The sequence below is a fragment of the Enhydra lutris genome, unplaced genomic scaffold, assembly GCF_002288905.1.
Source record: "Enhydra lutris kenyoni isolate GAN:26980312 unplaced genomic scaffold, ASM228890v2 scaffoldscaffold12, whole genome shotgun sequence".
Taxonomy (NCBI): Eukaryota; Metazoa; Chordata; class Mammalia; order Carnivora; family Mustelidae; genus Enhydra; species Enhydra lutris.
This window is the reverse complement of record NW_019154096.1, coordinates 22,713,364-22,733,647: the sequence shown is the minus strand read 5'-3', so window position 1 is coordinate 22,733,647 and position 20,284 is coordinate 22,713,364. Positions and strand designations below refer to the sequence as shown.

The 20,284-nt window shown below is 39.7% G+C and overlaps 1 protein-coding gene across 1 annotated transcript in view; it reads right to left on the bottom strand.

Moving 5' to 3' along the window:
- The window catches only part of LOC111145080 (myopalladin), a 97,511-nt gene that overhangs the window by 55,278 nt on the left and 21,949 nt on the right, over nucleotides 1-20,284 (bottom strand). Inside the window, exons 3-4 of the mRNA XM_022499705.1 lie at nucleotides 4,810-4,985; nucleotides 1,952-2,003 (exon numbers count right to left, since the gene is read on the bottom strand). Coding sequence (XP_022355413.1) covers nucleotides 1,952-2,003; nucleotides 4,810-4,985 — 228 coding nt within the window. The remainder of the gene's footprint in view (nucleotides 1-1,951; nucleotides 2,004-4,809; nucleotides 4,986-20,284) is intronic.

Here is a 20,284-nt window from a genome sequence, read left to right as displayed (position 1 = left end):
GATACATAGTTTTCCAGGCAGAGGGGATAGGGCATTCCTAGCAAAGTGACGACTTGAACAAAGGGATGAACATAAACTATACATTGTTTGAATGAGACAGGAGCAGTGTAGGGAACCTGAGGTGGCAGAAAGGAGGAGGAAGCAGGAAAGCCTGGTTGATACTCTACTCAATAGGCTTTGTATGTCATGTTAACTTTTTTTAATGTTGTTCATGTTGTGTTTGTTTGTTTGTTTGTTTGAGATTTTATTTACTTATTTGACAGAGAGAGAGGGAATACAAGCAGGGGGAGCAGCAGGCAAAAGGAGAAGGAGAAGCAGGCTCCCTGCTGAACAAGGAGCCCAGTGCAATATGGGTTCATCCGAGGACCCTGGGACCATGGTCTGAGCTGAAGGCAGACATTTAACTGACTGAGCCATCCAGGCGCCCCTTGTGCTTGGTTTTTATTTTCTCATTGATAATACATTTTTTTTTAAAGTTAGGGAAATGAGAGGATCAGAATTATCTTTTAGAAAATGTCTGGTTGTAGTTTGGAGGCCATGAGAGGGAGAAAAGGGCTGGAGCAACCATAAGGAGGTGGCTGGCATAAAGAGGCAGGAAAGAAGGAGGAATTGACCAAAAGCCACGAGAACAATAAGGAAGAGTTAAAAAGGAGAAGTCATTTACTCTGGTTATGAACTTTCATATCTGTGAAAAAACTAAAAGCAAATTATTATTTCTATTCCAAGGCAAGCATACACAAAGATATTTTAAAGACTAAGACATGGGGCACCTGGGTAGCTCAGTGGGTTAAAGCCTCTGCCTTCGGCTCAGGTCATGATCCCAGGGTCCTGGGATTGAGCCCCACATCGGGCTCTTTGCTTGGGGGGGAGCCTGCTTCCTCCTCTCTCTCTCTGCCTGCCTCTCTGCCTACTTGTGATCTCTGTCTGTCAAATAAATAAATAAATGAAATCTTTAAAAAAAAACAAAAAAAAAAAAACAAAAAAAAAAAAACTAAGACATGATCTCTGCCCTGAAGGAGCTTCCCCTCTGCAGGGGAGGACAGAATTTGCAAACACAAGTCAACAACTCTAACCAGTCTTCCAAATGTTGTTTGTTTCAGGTAATCTCAGAGAATGGAATTTGCATCCGTTTCAGGTCCCATGCCTTCTGTCTACAGTTTCCTCTGCCTGAAAATGCTCTTTCCTTCCTTGTTTGGGGGTGTCCACCTACTGCTCTTTTAAGACTCAGCTCAAGGTCACCAACTCTGTGAAGCCTTTCCGGACCCTTCCCAACCAATAAAGAGACCTTTGTGCCAAGTCCAGTACACCCTGCCCATGGTTATATCATTACACGTTATTACTCTTGCTTTCTATATGCTTGGTATACATCTCTTGCTATATTTGCTATGTATTTCCCTCTAGTAGACTGTGAACCTCTCAAAAGTAGGAAGCATCTGATTTTTCTTACTACACATTGTGTCTAATGAAGTGCCTGGTGTAGAGTAGGTGCTTAACTGATGGTTGGGAAAGTAAAGAATGGATAGATATAACTTTGTTCAGTACTAAGTATAATTGTTTAACAAAAAGGTTATGACTTACTTACATCACTCACATATATAATTTAAGGTAACCAGGTTTTGTGTCTTTATGAATGCTAATATCTAGTCACAAAACATGAATTTTTTTTGAATCACTGGACTATTTGCTTTTTACTCTGTAGATATAAGTATGATATAGCATGATGATATAAGTATGATGACAGGTGATGCCTCATTTTTAACATATTGGCAATATTAAAATTCTTCTTCTAGGAAAGACTTAAAGCAAAAGAAGTAGAGTTCTCTAAATCCACTCAATATTTACTTTTTGAGGCCAGACCCTGGAGCCACCCTTTTCAAGTTCTACTAAACCAAATAGCAACTTTCTCAGGATCTGAGGATGCTAAAGCCATAAGATAGAAAATTAGAATTACCGATTCATCTCTTCCTTGTTACGGTCCCCTTCTGAGTCAGAAGAAGAAACCCCTGGAAAAGTAAAAACAAGACATGAAATCTTAAAGACGATAATTTCTTAAACAAGTTCCTAGGCACTTCAGACCTAGATATGAACTCAGTTGATTTCCTACACTAACACCCAATTTGACAGATGAGATACAGATCCTATGTAGTTGAAGGACTTGTTCAAGGTCACATGGCCAGTTAGTGACAGAGTTCAAATTAACCGGTCTAAATGTCAAATGTACTTATATATAAAACACCTGCTTATGCCTCTAACAGAGCCATTTTTGCAGACCTTTTATGCTGTCCATAAATCCTCTTGCTTTTGGCCTACACAGATTAAATAAAAGGAGGGATTACATTGGATTCTGAATATTGTAGGTGTAGGTGGATGCTCTTCCGCCCAACCCTAATATTAACAAGTCATACTTCATCTTGGGAGTGGGGGTGTTTGAAGCCCTGTTGCCACAAATTTAAAAAATCCAATCTCAGCACGGCTAGCAAAGCTTTGATCTCGGATTTACTTCTCAAGACAGTGAATTCCAGGAACATATAACTGAGCTAAATCTGGAGGTATTTATTATACTTAAAAAAATTTGCAGATAAAAACATACAACACGGGGCACCTGGGTGGCTCAGTGGGTTAAGCTGCTGCCTTCGAATCAGGTCATGATCTCAGGGTCCTGGGATCGAGTCCCACATCGGGCTCTCTGATCAGCAGGGAGCCTGCTTCCCTCTTTCTCTCTCTGCCTGCCTCTCTACCTACTTGTGATCTCTCTCTGTCAAATAAATAAATAAAATCTTTAAAAAAAAAAAATACAACACATATCTATCATGCATTACTCATTATTATCATTATTCATGCATCTATTCAATAAATGTTTTTCAAATATTCACTATATATTTGGTATTACATAAGGTATTAAAGATATAAAAAGGAATGAGACAGTTCCAGCTTTATAATCTAGTTGGTGAATGAGCATTTATACCAAAATAATACAATATTTAAGTGCTAAAACCAAGGCATAATAAGGTATTATAGATGATAAAAGTGCTAAAGAATAGTTCTTTATTCTTTTCTATTGTCTATTCTCTGAAAAAACTCAGAGATGAGATAAAATGGAAAAAAAATTTGGTAAATATGTAAGGAACATGAAATGATTTCTTCCCTGAAGTTAGTCATATAAGTTTGGTGCTGATGTAAATGCCTGTCCAATGCTCCCAAATGGTCTCCCTGCTTCTACCCTCGACTCCCTGAGGTATATTCTCAATCAGAAGCCAGGGTGACCTCATTAAAAGCTGTCAGATTATGTCACATTTCTGCTCAGAATCCTCTACAGCTTCCCATCTCCCTTAGAGTAAAAGCCAGAGTCCTTACAATGACCTACAAAGACCAGCATGATCTGTTTACTTGCCTCTTCCTCCCTCTACCCCATCTTGAACTTCTGACTTCATCTGTTACTTTTTTCCTTGTTTCCTCCATCCAGGCCACATTGGTTCATCTTTATACCTAAACACAGGGTCACTCCCACCTCAGGGTCAGTGTACTACTGATTTTCCATTTGGAGTAGTTTTCCCTTGAATATTATTGTGGCTTACTCCCTCCCTTCCTCCAGGTCTTCACTCATGTCACCTGGATAGTGAGGTCCTCCCTGACTACACTATCTATAGAACGACAGCCCCCATTCCCCCACCCACACACTCACGCACGTGCACACTCAAGCAAATATGCACACATATGTGTATTTCCTATCCCTTTTTATTGCTTTCTATTTCTTCTATATGTAGTGTTACATACACTGTGAGATACAGAAAATATATCTATTGGTCTCTGCCCCCAGTTCCCAGCACAGAGCTGCTAAAACTCTTATAATTTCCTAAGTCATGAGCATATCTTGTTCTAACATTTGTCTTTGAACCCCACAGAACTAAAACTCTTACAAATTTCTAAGTGATAAGAGCACAGGAGCATCTTTTGTTCTAATGAAGTGACTCTGGTTGGCTCCTAAATGGGGTCTGGTCACCAGAAAGACCAAGCCATGATTAGAAGCTTGGAATTTTCAGCACCCCCCCCCCCACCAGCCTCCTAAGAGGGGAGAAGGGCAGGAAATGGAGACAATAATTGATCATGCCTACATGAGGAAGCCTCCGTAAAATCCCAGTAGCATGGAAAGCTTCCAGGTTGGCAAATGCACCACTGCATTCACATTGGGAGAGTGACACAACCCAACTCTACAGGTACAGAAGCTCGTGCACCCAGACCACCTAAGACTTCACTCTATGTATCTCTTCATTTGGCTGTTCATCTATATTCTTTATCATATCCTTTTCCCTGAGTTCTGTGAGCCACTCTAGCAAATTAATTGAACCCAAGGAGGGGGTTGTGGAAACCTCCAATTTGTAACAAGTGAGACAGAAATTGTGGGTTATCTGGGGGCCTAATACTTGTGATTGGCATCTGAAGTGAGGTAGAAGCCATCTTGTAGAACTAAGCCTTTAGCCTGTTGGATCTAACACTATATCCAGGTAAGTGATATTAGAACTGAGTTAAATTGTAGGACACCCAACCTCACATACCACACAGAGGTTGGAATTGGTGATCAGAACCATTTTGTATACCTATCATATTATATATTTAATTTATTTATTTCATTTATTTTTTTCTCTCTCATTACAGTGCAAATTCCACCTGTCCATGATCTTTTTTCTGTTTGGCTCACTGCTATTGTCCCCACTACCTAGAAGAATGCGTGGTATAGTAGTCCTTTGATAAATATTTATTATAAATATGTCTTACTAATAAGGGCCATGATGTAAGAGTATTTTGTTTTACCTTCTATATAAATCTCAGCAGAGGTTGAATCTGTCCCATAGATGTTAGAAGCAAAGCAGGAATAGCGCCCTGTGTCTTCTTCAAAGGCTTCAGCAATGGTCAATGAGTGCAGATTTCCTGCCTGGACAATATGAATGTCTGGGGAATTTTCAAGCTCCTTTCCTTCACAGTACCACCTGCAAAGAAGGGAATATTACACATGACCAAAGTGTGAAAATTAATAACGTAAATGCTCCAGATGTTCCCTAAGAGGAAAACTGTGACAACTTAGAATCAGAACATTAAATGGTATTAATTTGATTGTAACAATAAGAAGAGTTGGCAGTATTCAAACTACATTGACACTTTATTCAAGAAATTTGAGAAATGGCTCCTATCAAGAATGATACAACTGAGTGGGGTGCCTGGGAGGCTCAGTTGGTTAAGTGCCCGACTCTTTTTTTTTTTTTTTTTTCAAAGATTTTATCTATTCATTTGACAGAGAGAGATCACAAGTAGGCAGAGAGGCAGACAGAGAGAGAGAGAGAGGAGGAAGCAGGCTCTCCACCAAGGAGAGAGCCCGATGCAGGGCTCGATCCCAGCACCCTGGGATCATGACCCAAGCCGAAGGCAGAGGCTTTAACCCTCTGAGCCACCCAGGCGCCCCAAGTGCCCGACTCTTGGTTTGGCTCAGGTCATGACCTCAAGTTTGTGAGATCAAGCCCTGAGTCAGGTTCTATGCTCAACAGGAAGTCTGTTTGTCCCTCTTGCTCTGTTTCTCCCCCTCTTCTTGTACTCTCCTTCTCTAAAATAAATAAATAAATAAAATCTTAAAAAAAAAAAAGAATGATACAACTAAAAGCATATGGATGAGGGACGCCTGGGTGGCTCAGTGGGTTAAGCCTCTACCTTCAGCTCAGGTCATGATCCCAGGGTCCTGGGATCAAGCCCCGCATCAGGCTCTCTGCTTGGCAGGGAGCCTGCTTCCCCTTCTCTCTCTGCCTCCCTTTCTGCCTACTTATGATCTCTGTCTGTTAAATAAATAAATAAAATCTTTAAAAAAAAAAAAAAAGCATATGGATGAGAAAGTAAATCCAGACAACCACAAGGAACTAGATCTTTGCAGTGGAACTTGGCTTCTCCTAAAAAGATGTACAGATTTCTATCCTATGCATTAAGTAAGTGCTCCTTTGGTTATCTGGAGACAATCTAAGGGATATTAAAAGTTCATGAGGTTGAGTGCAATCATTCCCTACTATGAAATTGCATCTGACCTACTAAATGAAAATTATTTTGTTGGATTACTTGAGTCGTCAGAGTAAGGAAGATGGGTCATATTCTTCAGTAGTGGCCCAACTTTGGCAAATAACCTAAGTATGTTTCCATAGGTTATGGTATTTTATTTTGATTCCACACACTTGAAGTTAGAAATTTTTATTATAGTTTTTTGGCCAAAAATTTACATAAAATAATACATATAATAATGTTTAGGGGTGCCTGGGTGGCTCAGCCAGTCAAGCATCCACCTCTTTATTTCGGCTTAGGTCATGATCTCAGGGTTGTGAGATAGAAACTTGCAATGGGCTCCGTGATCAGCCAGGAGCCTGCTGGAGATTTTCTTCCCTTCCATCTCCTTCTGCACCTCCCTGTTGCTCATGCACATGTGTTGTTTCTCTCCATCTCTCTCTAATAAACAAATAAATCTTTTAAAAAATAATGTTTAAAATGTGGAGGTGCATAATAAGAGAAAAAGACATCAAAACTGCACAGAAATGCAATTTCTCATGTTACATGCTAACAAAACTCTAAAAGTTTGATGAGTGTCATCTACAGTTAGTAGGAATGCAAAATGGTGCAACCCCTATGAAAGGAATATGACAATATCTGCTGAAATTACAGGCAAGTTTATCTTTGGACCCAACAATCCCACTTGCGGGAATCTCTCACACAGATCCACTTGCATGCATACAAAATGACAAATGTACATGCTATTCATTTAAACAGTGAAATATTAGAAAGAACTTGAGTGTCCAACACCAGGGGTCCTATGAAATAAACTATGGTACAGCCACATAGTGGAACACTTTGCAACTGTGGAAAGAGATTGAGAAAGATCACTATGCATCAATATGGAAAGAACCCCAAGATATATAGTTAAAATTTTAAGAGAAAGGTACAGGATAGTGAACTTGGAGTGTTTTTCTAAAATATGTGGGCTGTTAGGGATTGAATTTTCTTTTTCCAAAGGATATGTTGAAGTCCTAAATGCAAGTACTTGGGAGTATGACCTTACTTGGAAGAAGGGTCTTTGCAGACACAATCAAGTTACAGTGAAATTACTAGGATGGGTCCTAATCCAGTATGAATGGGGTTCTTTAAGAAGAGGAAAACCCTATGTGAAGACAGAGACACACAGAGGGAATGGCATGTCTTGGCAGAGGCAGGGATCTTCACAGAACCTGTTATCTGAAATCAGTTCACTTTGCTCTTGTGAGGGCCCCCACCACTGAATTGTAAAGTGTCCATGACAGGACATTATTAGTTTTATTTATCAGTGTAATCCCAACAACTACCACAGTGCCCTGACACATGGCAGACACTCAGGAAATATGTGTTGCATGTGTTGAAAGACCAAATGATAGAAAGAATTGATAGTTAATATTTTGTAAGAATTTTGGTATTAAATTCACCAAATTCTATGCCAGTTTTTGATCTGTTGTGACAGTGCTATATGTAGCTACTGAACTGGGTTTGTAAATCTCCAAGGCATAAATCTCAATAAGACCCCAAGGAGTTTACAGGGCACCTTGGTGGCTCAGTTGGCTAAGTGTCTGCCTTCAGCTCAGGCTATGATCTCAAGGACTTGGGATCAAGCCATGCATTGGGCTTCCCGCTCAGTGGGACATCTGCTTGTCTCTCTCCCTTTGCCCCTCCCCTGCTCACGCTCTCTCTCCCTCTCTCAGATAAATAAATAAAACATTAAAAAGAAAAAGTCCCTGAGGAGCTTATATGAACAAACCTTCAGAGCATATGTGGTTCTAAATACAGTGAACATCCAGTCAAACATGATGTATTAAGCACGTGTGTTTACCTTTACTCCCCTCCTGAAATGCCCCTAAAATGAGAATAAAGATATTTTTAAAAGGTATAAAAGTACAAGAACCAAAAGATTGAGAAGGGAGATGAGAGCAGTACTGAGATCTTGAAAACTTTTACAAGGTGGAAAGTAGATTGAGGAGCCAGGAGAGTCAAGAAATCTGAAAATCAAGTGTCTGTGGATGTCAGTGAAAGAAGCCAATTTGTGCTGTACAACCCTATAAGTTTCAGAATTTGGAGACACAAGTTTGGATGTAGAAACACGCTAATAACAGGGAAGAGAACTTAAAATAGGGTACCTGATTTCAAGTTTGGGAAATGCACATAGAGATCCCCACAGTAGGGGGCATCCTTTCTTCTGAAAGTTAGGGGATGCCCTGGGATGAAGACTGAGTTGCTGGCTGTATAAGCAGCTGCTCCATATTAGAACAAGAGGAAGAGGGTTCTGGAGAGATTCTCTAGAGAGAAACAAATGGGCCTGATGGCTCACCTGAATGAAACCGAATATTTAGGAAACACTTTACAAATGTATTGGAGAATTGAGACAAATTTATGATAGAACCACATAACTAAGCATATAAAGAGAGAGAGAGGGAGAGAGAGAGAGAGAGAGAGAGAGAGCGTGTGCGCAAGATGGTAGAGGAATAGGAGATCTAAATATCATCAGGTCCCAGGAGTTCAGCTAGATAGTTATCAAACCATTCTGAACATCTACAAACTCAAAAGGAGATCAAAGAGAAGAAGAGCAGCAATTCTTGGAACAGAAAATCGACCACTTTCTGGAAGGTAGGATATGTGGAGAAGTGAATCTGAGGCGATACATGGGAAGAAAGACTGCGGGGAGAGGGGCAGTGGAGCACAAAATCAGAACTTTTAGAAGTCTGCTCCACTGAGGGACGTCACTCCAGAGGCTAAGTGGGGGGTGGGGGTGTGGAGGGGTGGGGATGGTGGAGCCCTTGTGGTGTGGTCTCAGGACCCACGAGGTTACAAAAAGTCCAGGGGTGTCTGAGGATGGTAGAGCTGCCAGGTGTCAGAGAGTGGAAGCCGGCCTCAGAGATGAAGCTGAGAAATGGGCTCTCAGCTCGGGGTTACCTTAAACCATGATCCAAGACACAGTCGGACCCCTGCTCTTTGCAAGGACCCCACAAGTGGCAGATCCGGGGAGATCCTCTCCTTCCTCCTCTGGGAAGACTGGTACGGAACTGCACTGCAGGAATCTCTTGGGTTTGGGGACTACAAAAGGGGCTGTGCACCGGAGATAGAAATGCTTAGTCACAGGCCTGGTGAGCACAGAGCACAGCTGGAGACAAGGGAGACAGGAATGATTGACGGCTTTTCCCTGAGGGCGCACTGAGGAGTGGGGCCCTGAGCTCTCGGCTCCTACAGGGCTGGAGCCATTTTCATTCCCATCCTCCAAAGCTGTATGGAAAGCATTCAGGGAACAAAAGCTATCAAGAGCAAAACTGAGCAGATTACTTAGCCTGGCCCCCAGCAAGGGCAGTGCAAATCCTCCTTGGGCAAAGACATTTGAGAATCATAGCAACATGCCCATTCCCCAGAAGATTAGCAAGAACATCCAGCCAATATCAAGTTCACTGATATTGGAAAGCAACACATAAAATTAATGGCTTCCCCCTCCCATGACTCTTTAGTCTTTCAAAGTTAAGTTTTTTAAATTTTATTTTTTCTTATTCTATTTAAAAATTTTTTTCCACTTTCTTACCTTAATGTTTTTTTTTTAAAGATTTTATTTATTTATTTGACAGAGAGAAATCACAAGTAGGCAGAGAGGCAGGCAGAGAGAGAGGAGGAAGCAGGCTCCCCGCTGAGCAGAAAGCCCGACGCGGGGCTCGAACCCAGGACCTGGGATCATGACCTGAGCCGAAGGCAGCGGCTCAACCCACTGAGCCACCCAGGCGCCCCACCTTAATGTTTTTTAACTATTTTATCTTATCAATATCTTTTTAAACATCTTTTTAAATTTTCATTGTTATAGTCATATTCTATTCCTTATTTGACCTTATTTTTTGTATACATAAAGGTTTTTCTCTCTTTAAAATTTTGGGATACAGTTTATTCTAATAGATCAAAATATACCCTAAATCTAGTGCAGGGCTTTGTTCTAGTCTCTAGCCTGATCACATTCTTTCCTCCTTTTTTTTTTTTTTCTTTCTTCAACCAACTTCCTATCTTATCAATTCCTTTTTTAGAATATTTTTAAATTTTCATCTTTACAGTCATATTCCATTCCTTCATCATGTTTACCTTTATTTCTATATCTATATCTATATCTATATCTATATATCTATATTTCTTTTTTTTTTAATTTTGGGAGGTAGTTTCTTCTAACAGACCAAAATACATCCAAAATCAAGTGTGTGGCTCTGTTCTATTCACCAGATATCTATATCTATATATATTTTTTTCTTTTTTTCCTCCTTTCTTCTGCCCCGGTTTCAGGTCTCTTCCGATTTGGTTAGTGTATATTTTTCTTGGGTTGTTGCTACCCTCTTAGTATTTTGTTCTCTCATTCATCTATTCTTATCTGGATAAAATTACAAGGTGGAAAAACTCACCACAAAAAAAAGAGCAAGAGGCAGTACTGATGGCTAGGGACCTAATCAATACAGACATTAATAAGATGTCAGAACTAGAGTTCAGAATGACAATTATCAAGGTGCTAGCTGGCCTTGAAAAAAGCATGGAAGATACTAGAGAATCCTTTCTGGAGTAATAAAAGAACCAAAATCTAACCAAGTTGAAATTTAAAAATCTATTAATGAGATGCTATAAAAAATGGAAGCTCTAACTGCCAGGATAAATGAGGAAGAAGAGAGAATTTGTGATATAGAAGACCAAATGATGGAGAATAAAGAAACTGAGAAAAAGAGAGATAAACAACTACTGGACCATGAGGGGAGAATTTGAGAGATAAGTGATACCATAAGATGAAACAATATTAGAATAATTGGGATCCCAGAAGAAAAAGAAAGAGAGAGAGGGACCGAAGGTGCACTGGAATGAATTATAGCAGAGAATTTCCCTAATTTGGTGAAGGGAATAAGCATCAAAATCCAGGAGACACAGAGAGTCCCCCTCAAAACCAATAAAAATAGGTCCATACCCTTTCCTCTAATAATAAAACTGACAAGTCTTAGTGACAAAGAGAAAATCCTGAAAGCAGCTTGGGACAAGAGGTCTGTAACATAAAATGGTAGAAATATTAGATTGGCAGCAGACTTATCCACAGAGACCTGGCAGGCCAGAAAGGACTGACATGATATATTCAGAGACTAAACGAGGAAAATGCAGCCTAGAATACTATATCCAGCTAGGCTGTCACTGAAAATAGAAGGGGAGATAAAAAGTTTCAGGACAAACAAAAACTAAAAGAATTTGCAAACACCAAACGAGCCCTACAGGAAATATTGAAAGGGGTCCTCTAAGCAAAGAGAGAGCCTAAAAGTAACAGACCAGAAAGGAACAGAGACAGTATACAGTGACAACCACCTTACAGACAATACAATGGCACTAAATTCCTGTCTTTCAGGAATGTAAATGGGCTAAATGCCCCAATCAAAAGACACAGTGTATCAGAACGGTTAAAAATCAAGAACCATTGACATGCTGTTTGCAAGAAACTAATTTTAGACCCAAAGACACCTCCAGGGCACCTGGGTGGCTCGGTGGGTTAAAGCCTCTGTCTTCGGCTCAGGTCACGGTCTCAGGGTCCTGGGATTGAGTCCCACATCAGGCTCTCTGCTCAGCAGGGAGTCTGCTTCCCCCTCTCTCTCTGACTGCCTCTCTGCCAGCTTGTGATCTCTCTCTCTGTCAAATAAATAAATAAAATCTTAAAAAAAAAATAGACCCAAAGACACCTCCAGATTTAAAGTCAGGGGGTGGAAAACCATTTACCATGCTAATGGACATCAAAAGAAAGCTGGGGTGGCAATCCTTATACCAGAAAAATTAGATTTTAAGCCAAAGACTATAATAAGAGATGAGGAAGGACACTATATCATACTTAAAGGTCAGTTCAACAAGAAGATCTAACATTTTAAATATCTATGCCCCTAACATGGGAGCAGCCAATTATAGAAACCAATTAATAACAAAATCAAAGAAACACGAGAACAATAATGCAATAATAGTAGGGGACTTTAACACCCCCCCTCACTGAAATGGACAGATCATCTAAACAAAAGATCAGTAAGGAAACAAAGGCTTTAAATGACACACTGGACCAGATGGACATCACCGATATATTTAGAACATTCCATCCCACAGCAACAGAATACACATTCTTCTCTAGTGCACATGGAACATTCTCCAGAATAGATCACATCCTGGGTCACAAATCAGGTTTCAACTAGAACCAAAAGTTTGGGATCATTCCCTGCATATTTTCAGACCACAATGCTTTGAAACTAGAACTCTAACCACAAGAGAAAAGTTGGAAAGAACTGAAATACCTGGAGGCTAAAGAGAATCTTACTAAAGAATGAATGGGTCAACCAGGAAATTAAAGAAGAATTGAAAAAATTCATGGAAACAAATGAAAGTGAAAACACAACTGTTCAAAATCTTTGGGACACAACAAAGGTGATTCTGAGAGGAAAGTATATAGCAATACAAGCCTTTCTCAAGAAACAAGAAAGGTCTCAAACACAACCTAACCCTACACCTAAAGGAGCTGGAGAAAGAAGAGCAAAGAAAGCCTAAACCCAGCAGGAGAAGAGAAATAATAAAGATCAGAGCAGAAATCAATGAAATAGAAACCAAAAGAACAGTAGAATAGATCAGTGAAACTAGGAACTGGTTCTTTGAAAAATTAATAAGATTGATAAAGCCCTGGCCAGACTTATCAAAAAAGAGAGAGAGAGAGAGAGAGGACCCAAATAAATAAAATCATGAATGAAAGAGGAGAGATCACAATCAATACCAAAGAAATACAAACAATTATAAGAACGTAAGAGAAACTACACACAAGCAAACTTGACAATCTAGAAGAAATGGATGCATTCTTGGGGACATATAAACTACCAAAACTGAACCAGGAAGAAATAGGGAACCTAAAGAGACCCATAACCAGTAAGGAGATTGAAGTAGTCATCAAAAATCTCCCAACAAACAAGAGACCAGAGCCAGACGGCTTCCCAAGGTAATTCTACCAAACATTTAAAGAAGAATTAATACCTATTCTCCTGAAACTGTTTCAAAAAATAGAAATGGAAGGAAAACTTCCAAACACATTTTATGAGGCCAGCATTACCTTGATCCCAAAACCAGAGAAAGACACCATCAAAAAGGAGAATTATAGACCAATATCCTTGATGAACATGGATGCAAAAATTCTCATCAAAATGCTAGCCAATAGGATCCAACAGTACATTAAAAGGATTATTCACCACAACCAAATGGGATTTATTCCTGGGCTGCAAGGTTGGTTCAACATCTGCAAATCAATCAATGTGATACAATACATTAATAAATGAAAGAACAAGAACCATATGAGACTCTCAATAGATGCTGAAAAAGCTTTTGACAGAGTACAGCATCCTTTCTTGATCAAAACTCTTCACAGTGTAGGAATGGAGGTTCATACCTCAATATCATCAAATCATCTATGAAAAACCCATGCAAATATCATTCTCAATAGGGAAAAACTGAGGTCTTTTCCTCTAAGGTCAGAAACACAGCAGGGCTGTCCACTATCACCACTGCCATTCCACATAGTAGTAGATGTCCTAGCCTCAGCAATCAGACAACAAAAGGAAATAAAAGGCATCTGACTCAGCAAAGAGGAAGTCAAACTCTCACTCTTTGCAGATGATATGATAATTTATGTGGAAAACCCAAAAGACTCCATTCCAAAACTGCTAGAACTCATACCAGAATTCAGTAAAGTGTCAGGACATAAAATCAATGCACAGGAATCAGTTGCATTTCTATACACCAACAGCAGGACAAAAGAAAGAGAAATTAAGGAGTTGATCCCATTTACAATTGCACCCAAAACTATAAGATACCTAGGAATAAACCTAATCAAGAGGCAAAGAATCTGTACTCAGAAAACTGTAAAGTCCTCATGGAATAAATTGAGGAAGACACCAAGAAACCATGGAACGAGCAAGATGTTCCATGCTCATGGATTGGAGGAACAAATATTGTGAAAATTTCTATGCTACCTAAAACAATCTACACATTTAATGCAATCCCTAAAAAAACCATCAATTTTTTCCAAAGAAATGGAACAAATAATCTTAAAATTTATATGGGACCAGAAAAGACCCTGAATAGCCAGAGGAATGTTGAAAAAGAAAACCAAAGCTGGCGACATCACAATTTCAGACTTCAAGCTCTATTACAAAGCTGTAATCATCAAGACAGTATGCTTCTGGCACAAAAACAGACACATAGATTGATGGAACAGAATAGAGAGTCCAGAAAAAGACCCTAAACTCTACGGTCAACTAATCTTCAACAAAGCAGGAAAGACTGTCCAATGGAAAAAAAGACAGTCTCTTCAACAAATGGTCTTGGGAAAATTGGACAGTTACATGTAGAAACTGGACCATTTCCTTACACCACACACAAAAATAGACTCAAAATGGATGAAGGACCTCAGTGTGAGACAGGAATCCATCAAAATCCTTGAGGAGAACACAGGCAGCAAACTCTTCGACCTCAGATGCAGCAACTTCTTCCTAGACACATCGCCAAAGGCAAGGGAAGCAAGGGCAAAAATGAACTACTGGGACTTCATCAAGATCAAAAGCTTTTGCACAGCAAAGGAAAAGTCAACAAAACCAAAAGACAACTGACAGAATGGGAGAAGATATTTGCAAAGACATATCAGATAAAGGGCTAGCATCCAAAATCTATAAAGAACTTACCAAACTCAACACCCAAAGAACAAAGAATCCAATCAAGAAATGGGCAGAAGACATGAACAGACATTTCTGCAGAGAAGACATCTAAATGGCCAACAGACACATGAAAAAGTGCTCACCATCACTGGGCATCAGAGAATACAAATAAAAACCACAGAGAGACCTAACACCAGTCAGAATGGTTAAAAATAACAAGTCAGGAAAGGACAGATGTTAGTGTGGATGGGGAGAAAGGGGAACCCTCCTACCCTGTTGGTGGGAATGCAAGCTGGTGCAGCCACTCTGGAAAATGGTATGGAGGTTCCTCAAAAAGTTTAAAATAAAGCTACCCTAAGACCCAGCAATTGCGCTACTGAGTATCTGCCCTAAAGATACAAATACAGTGATCTGAAGAGGCATGTGTACCCCAATGTTTATAGCAGCAATGCACACAATAGTCAAACCATGTAAAGAATCTGGATGTCCATCAACAGATGAATTGATAAAGAAGAGGTGGTATATGCATACAATGGAATACTATGCAGCCATCAAGAAATGAAATCTTGCCATTTGCAATGGTGTGGATGGAACTAGAGGGTATTATGCCGAGCGAAATAAGTCAGAGAAAGACAATTATCATTATAGACAATTATCAGACAATCATTGCTCTGATTATGAGGAATTTGAGAGGAAGGGCAGGGGTTTGTGAGGGGTAGGGAGGGAAAAAATGAAACAAGATGGGATCGGGAAGGAGACAAACCATAAGAGACTCTTAATCTCACAAAACAAACTGAGGGTTGCTGGATGGTAGGAGGGGAGGGATAGGTTGGCTGGGTTATGGACTTTGGGGAAGCTATGTGCTATGGTTAGTGCTGTGAATTGTGTAAGACTGGTGATTCACAGACTTGTACCCCTGAAACAAATAATACATTATATGTTAATAAAAAAAAGTTTAAAAAAAAAGATAATAATCAACTCCAGGTCAAAACAAACAAACGAATAGTTGTACACGCAAGGAAACATTCATTTTACCCTACCTGGATTGTCAGTGAATAATACATACATACTAAGAAGAAAGTAAACATTAATATTTTTTTTTTGATAGAGAGATAGAGAGAGCGAGAACGTGAGTGGGTCTGATGAGATCATGACCTGATCTCAAGAATCAGTCACTTAACCAACTGAGCCTCTGAGATGCCCCACATAGAATATTCTTTAAACAACTTTGTGATATTATTATAGCGAGGCAGTGAAGGAACAGAAGTGCTGGTTTATTAAAGAGGTGCTGAACTCCCATCTTCTGGAACAGAAAGTCAATAGAAAATAGTTAACACAGGGGCGCCTGGGTGGCTCAGTCATTGGGTGTCTGCCTTCAGCTCAGGTCATGATTCCAGGGTCCTGGGATCAAGCCCCGCATCGGGCTCCCTGCTCAGCGGGAAGCCTGCCTCTCCCTCTCCCACTCCCCCTGCTTCTGTTCCCTCTCTCGCTGTGTCTCTCTCTGTAAAAAAAAAATAAATAAAATATTTTTTAAAAAAAGAAAATAGTTAACATCAATATGCCAAGCAATAGAAGTACTAGTATATTACAGTAGTTCTCAAAGTATAGTTCACTTTCTGTGAAGACAGAGCTATTTTTATATAATATTAAAATATTTGCCTTTTCACCATGTTGACATTCACCCTGCTGGTGCAGAAGCCACAGGAGGTAAAACTGTTACAGCTGCTTTAGCCGGACAAATTAAGGCATTGTCAAAAATTGGCTTGTGGTCGTTGTGTTCCTCACCTCCACGCTCACAGTTAAAAAAATTTTCAGTTTCATTTAAAAATGTCCTCAGTGAAGCAGTACAAATCATTACTTTTATTAAACCTCAACCTTGAGCCTATATCTTTTTCATATTCTGGGTGGTCAAATGGGAAGTAGCACAAAGCATTTCTATAGGATATGAAAGAGCACTTGTGTGTGTGTGTGTGTTTTTTTTTTTTTTAGTTGAACTAAGCATTAAATGCATAGAACAATATTTGAACTTGAAAGAACTAACAAATTATGGTTATTCAGACTTGGGAGTCTGGAAGATGTTTTTTTACAAATGAAAGAAATAAGCCTTTTGTTTCAAGTAAAAATAGCTGATACCTTTGTTGTCAATAAAAAATTGGAGCTTTCAAGGAAAAGTTAAAATTTTGGAGAATTTGTATCCCCCACTGTGAATTTAGGGCTTCCCAATACTTAAAAGATTTTTTGATAAAATCAAATGATGATATTAACACGTGTTCTTTTACTATTAAGTAATAAAATGTGTTAACTTTCGGAAAATCCGTATTACTCATTTTTCAAATTACCAATGCATGATATTATCCACTTAAAGTCCAAGACAGGGGCACCTGGGTGGCTCAGAGGGTTAAGCCTCTGCCTCTGGCTCAGGTCATGATCTCAGGGTCCTGGGATTGAACCCCACGTGGGGCTATCTGCTCAGCAGGGAGCCTGCTCCCTGCCCTTTCTCTTCCTACCTCTCTGCCTACTTGTGATCTCTCTCTCTCTCTCTCTCTGTCAAATTAATAAATAAAATCTTAAAAAAATAAATAAATAAAAAATAAAGTCCAAGACGGAAGGTCCTTGGTCTCATAAAGTCCAAGACGGACAAAGGGTTTTAGTATAGCAGAGTATGGAAATTTATTGATAGGGTTTCAGATTTCACATTGCAACTAACCTTTAAGAAAGCACTGCTAGCTGAATTTTGATGTAGTACCAAACAGGAATAGCCATATTACCTGAAAAGGCTACTGAAATATTCCTCTTTCCAACTACATATCTATAAGGCCAGAATTTTAAAATTTGCTTCAACACAAACAACATATTATAATAAACTGAATGCAGAGACATGAGAATCTAGCAGTCTTCTATTTAGCCAGACATTAAAGAGATTTATAAGAAATGTAAAAGAGGGGGCACCTGGGTGGCTCAGTGGGTAAAACCTCTGCCTTCAGTTCAGGCCATGATCTCAGGGTCCTGTGATCGAGCCCTACATCTGGCTCTCTGCTCAGCAGGGAGCCTGCTTCCCCCTCTCTCTGCCTGCCTCTCTGCCTACTTGTGATCTCTCTCCCTGTCTCTGTCTCTCTCTCTCTCTCTGTTAAATAAATAAATAAAATATTTTAAAAAAAGAAATGTAAAGGAGTACTACTCTTCTCACTAAATTTTTTTGAAAATATAGTTATTTTTCATGAAATTATTTATATTAGCATGTTCATTATTGTTATTTAAAAATGAATAAGAAATGCCTATTTAAAACATTTCTCAGTTTTCATCTCTAATATGATAATTACAGATGTAATTCACATAGACAAGACCTCTTTTGGGCCTCAATAACTTTTAAAACTGTAAAAGTGTCCTGAGAACAAAAATTATGAGAACTGCTGGAGTATGATTTGGAAATACAGAGGTAAATAGATAGGAAACTGCAAAAAAGAGTTGAAATTGGTCTGTTCTTTAATGTTACTTGACTTTTTAAGCCCTGTACCTGTATTAATTTAATAAACAAATAGAAATAACTATTTCAAGACAAATAAACAAGTACATTCCCTTACATAAACATTATGAGGTTACCTCATTTCTTTAATGTTTTTCTTCCTTACCAAAATGGGAGTGGAAACATCTAGAGCAATTGGACAGCCAGAAGGCGATAAGTGAAATGATTCAAATGCCCAAACTCTCTGTCAGAAGCGTTTTTGTGCTGCTACTCAGATGGCAAGGATAGCTTCAGCCAGTCCCAAAGAAAAAATCAGTAACCGTCACTCTGACTTTTAACACCGTGACCCACTCAGAAATAACACACCGGTCAGGCTGCCTTCTCAAAAAGTATTAAACTTTATCCAGCTTCCCTGAAGACTTTTGAAGATAAGGAGGAAAACACACTCTCTTCAAACATTATCCATGTTAGGGAATGCTTTCACAGAAACGCCCTGCCCAAGGTGTGTGTTTTAGGACGCCAAAGCCTCATGACACAGAATGACAGTGGTGCCAGACATGATTCATGGCTCAGCAGAAATGAGTCAGTGATCTGGGAAAATAAGGCAGGTCCAAATGAAAAAGAAGGACCCGGCTTTTGTGCGCTCAGGACAGCTTGCCAGATCTGCTTATTTGGCTGGCTACCAAGCCTGGGAATGAAGACACTTGAAGAAACACATTTTTCAGATTTAACTGGATTTTTGGTTACTGCTGTTAGGTTACTATTTTATCATAACTATGGCTCGGATAAATGTTATGACTCATTGCTTTAGCACATTAACGACTTCTAAATGTAATTTGAATGTGTTATTCTGACTCACCAGCAATAATGCTCATTAAAAGAATGATTACTCAGAGCGTTTCTTTAGCCCTGTCCCAGCCCTTCCAATGTCCCTATCCTACCTCCTATTATTGCCACTCCATGTTTGTTTCCTTTACAAACCTATCTATCACTTATAATTATACAGTGGTTTGGAGGTTTATTTGTTTAGTATTTCTCTCTCTGACAGAACAGCAAACACTACTGGTTGGAGATAATCATGTTTGTTTTGTTTATCACCTGTTTATCTGGTTCCTGGCACAGTGTATGGCACATCAGAGCTGCTCCAAAAAATGTTTGCTGTATGGATGGTAAATGAATGAATTCATATTAGGATTATTAGCGCCTCAAGCCTGTTTTGTTTTCATTCTTCAAGAAGGTTTGGTGGCTAAAAAAGAACTTTCCTTGAATTGCCTTTAACCAGCTTTGTCTAACAATGCCTGATCTCTTATGTGGAGGGTGGAGGGCCTAAAATAGATGAAAGTAGTTTACTTCGTGAGTCCTCAGCTCTCTCCCTTCCGCAGAGGGACTCTTCCCTAGGCAGAGTGCACTGGACTCTGGACTCTATGGGACAATAAGATAATAGTAGACATTTTCTAACAAAACTCAAAGTTATGTTGGATTTTCGCAACAGAATTTGGTGTTTTGTATGTCCTGTTTGCTACTGAGTTAACAAACTCAAGTGTTCATGACCAGTGGCTGTATTTCAATCATGGGGCTGTGGGAGTACAAGGAAGGGCATAGGTCTATGCTTGAAATTTTATTAAAATTTACTGAGCTCTGTGGTGCCTGGGTGGCTCAGTGGGTTAAAGCCTCTGCCTTTGGATCAGGTCATGATCTTAGGGTTCTGGGATGGAGCCCTGCATCGGGCTCTCTGCTCAGCAGGGAGCCTGCTCCCCCCCACCCCCTGCCTGCCTCTCTGACTACTTGTGATCTCTTTCTCTGTGGAATAAATAAATAAAATCTTAAAAAAAAAAGTGGGTTAAAATTTACTGAGTTCGGGGCGCCTGGGTGGCTCAGTGGGTTAAAGCCTCTGCCTTCAGCTCAGGTCATGATCTCAGGGTCCTGGGATCGAGCCTCATGTCGGGCTCTCTGCTCGGCGGGGAGCCTGCTTCCCTTCCTCTCTCTGCCTGCCTCTCTGCCTTCTTGTGATCTCTGTCAAAGGAATAAATAAATATTAAAAAAAAATTTACTGAGTTCTTCGAGGTGG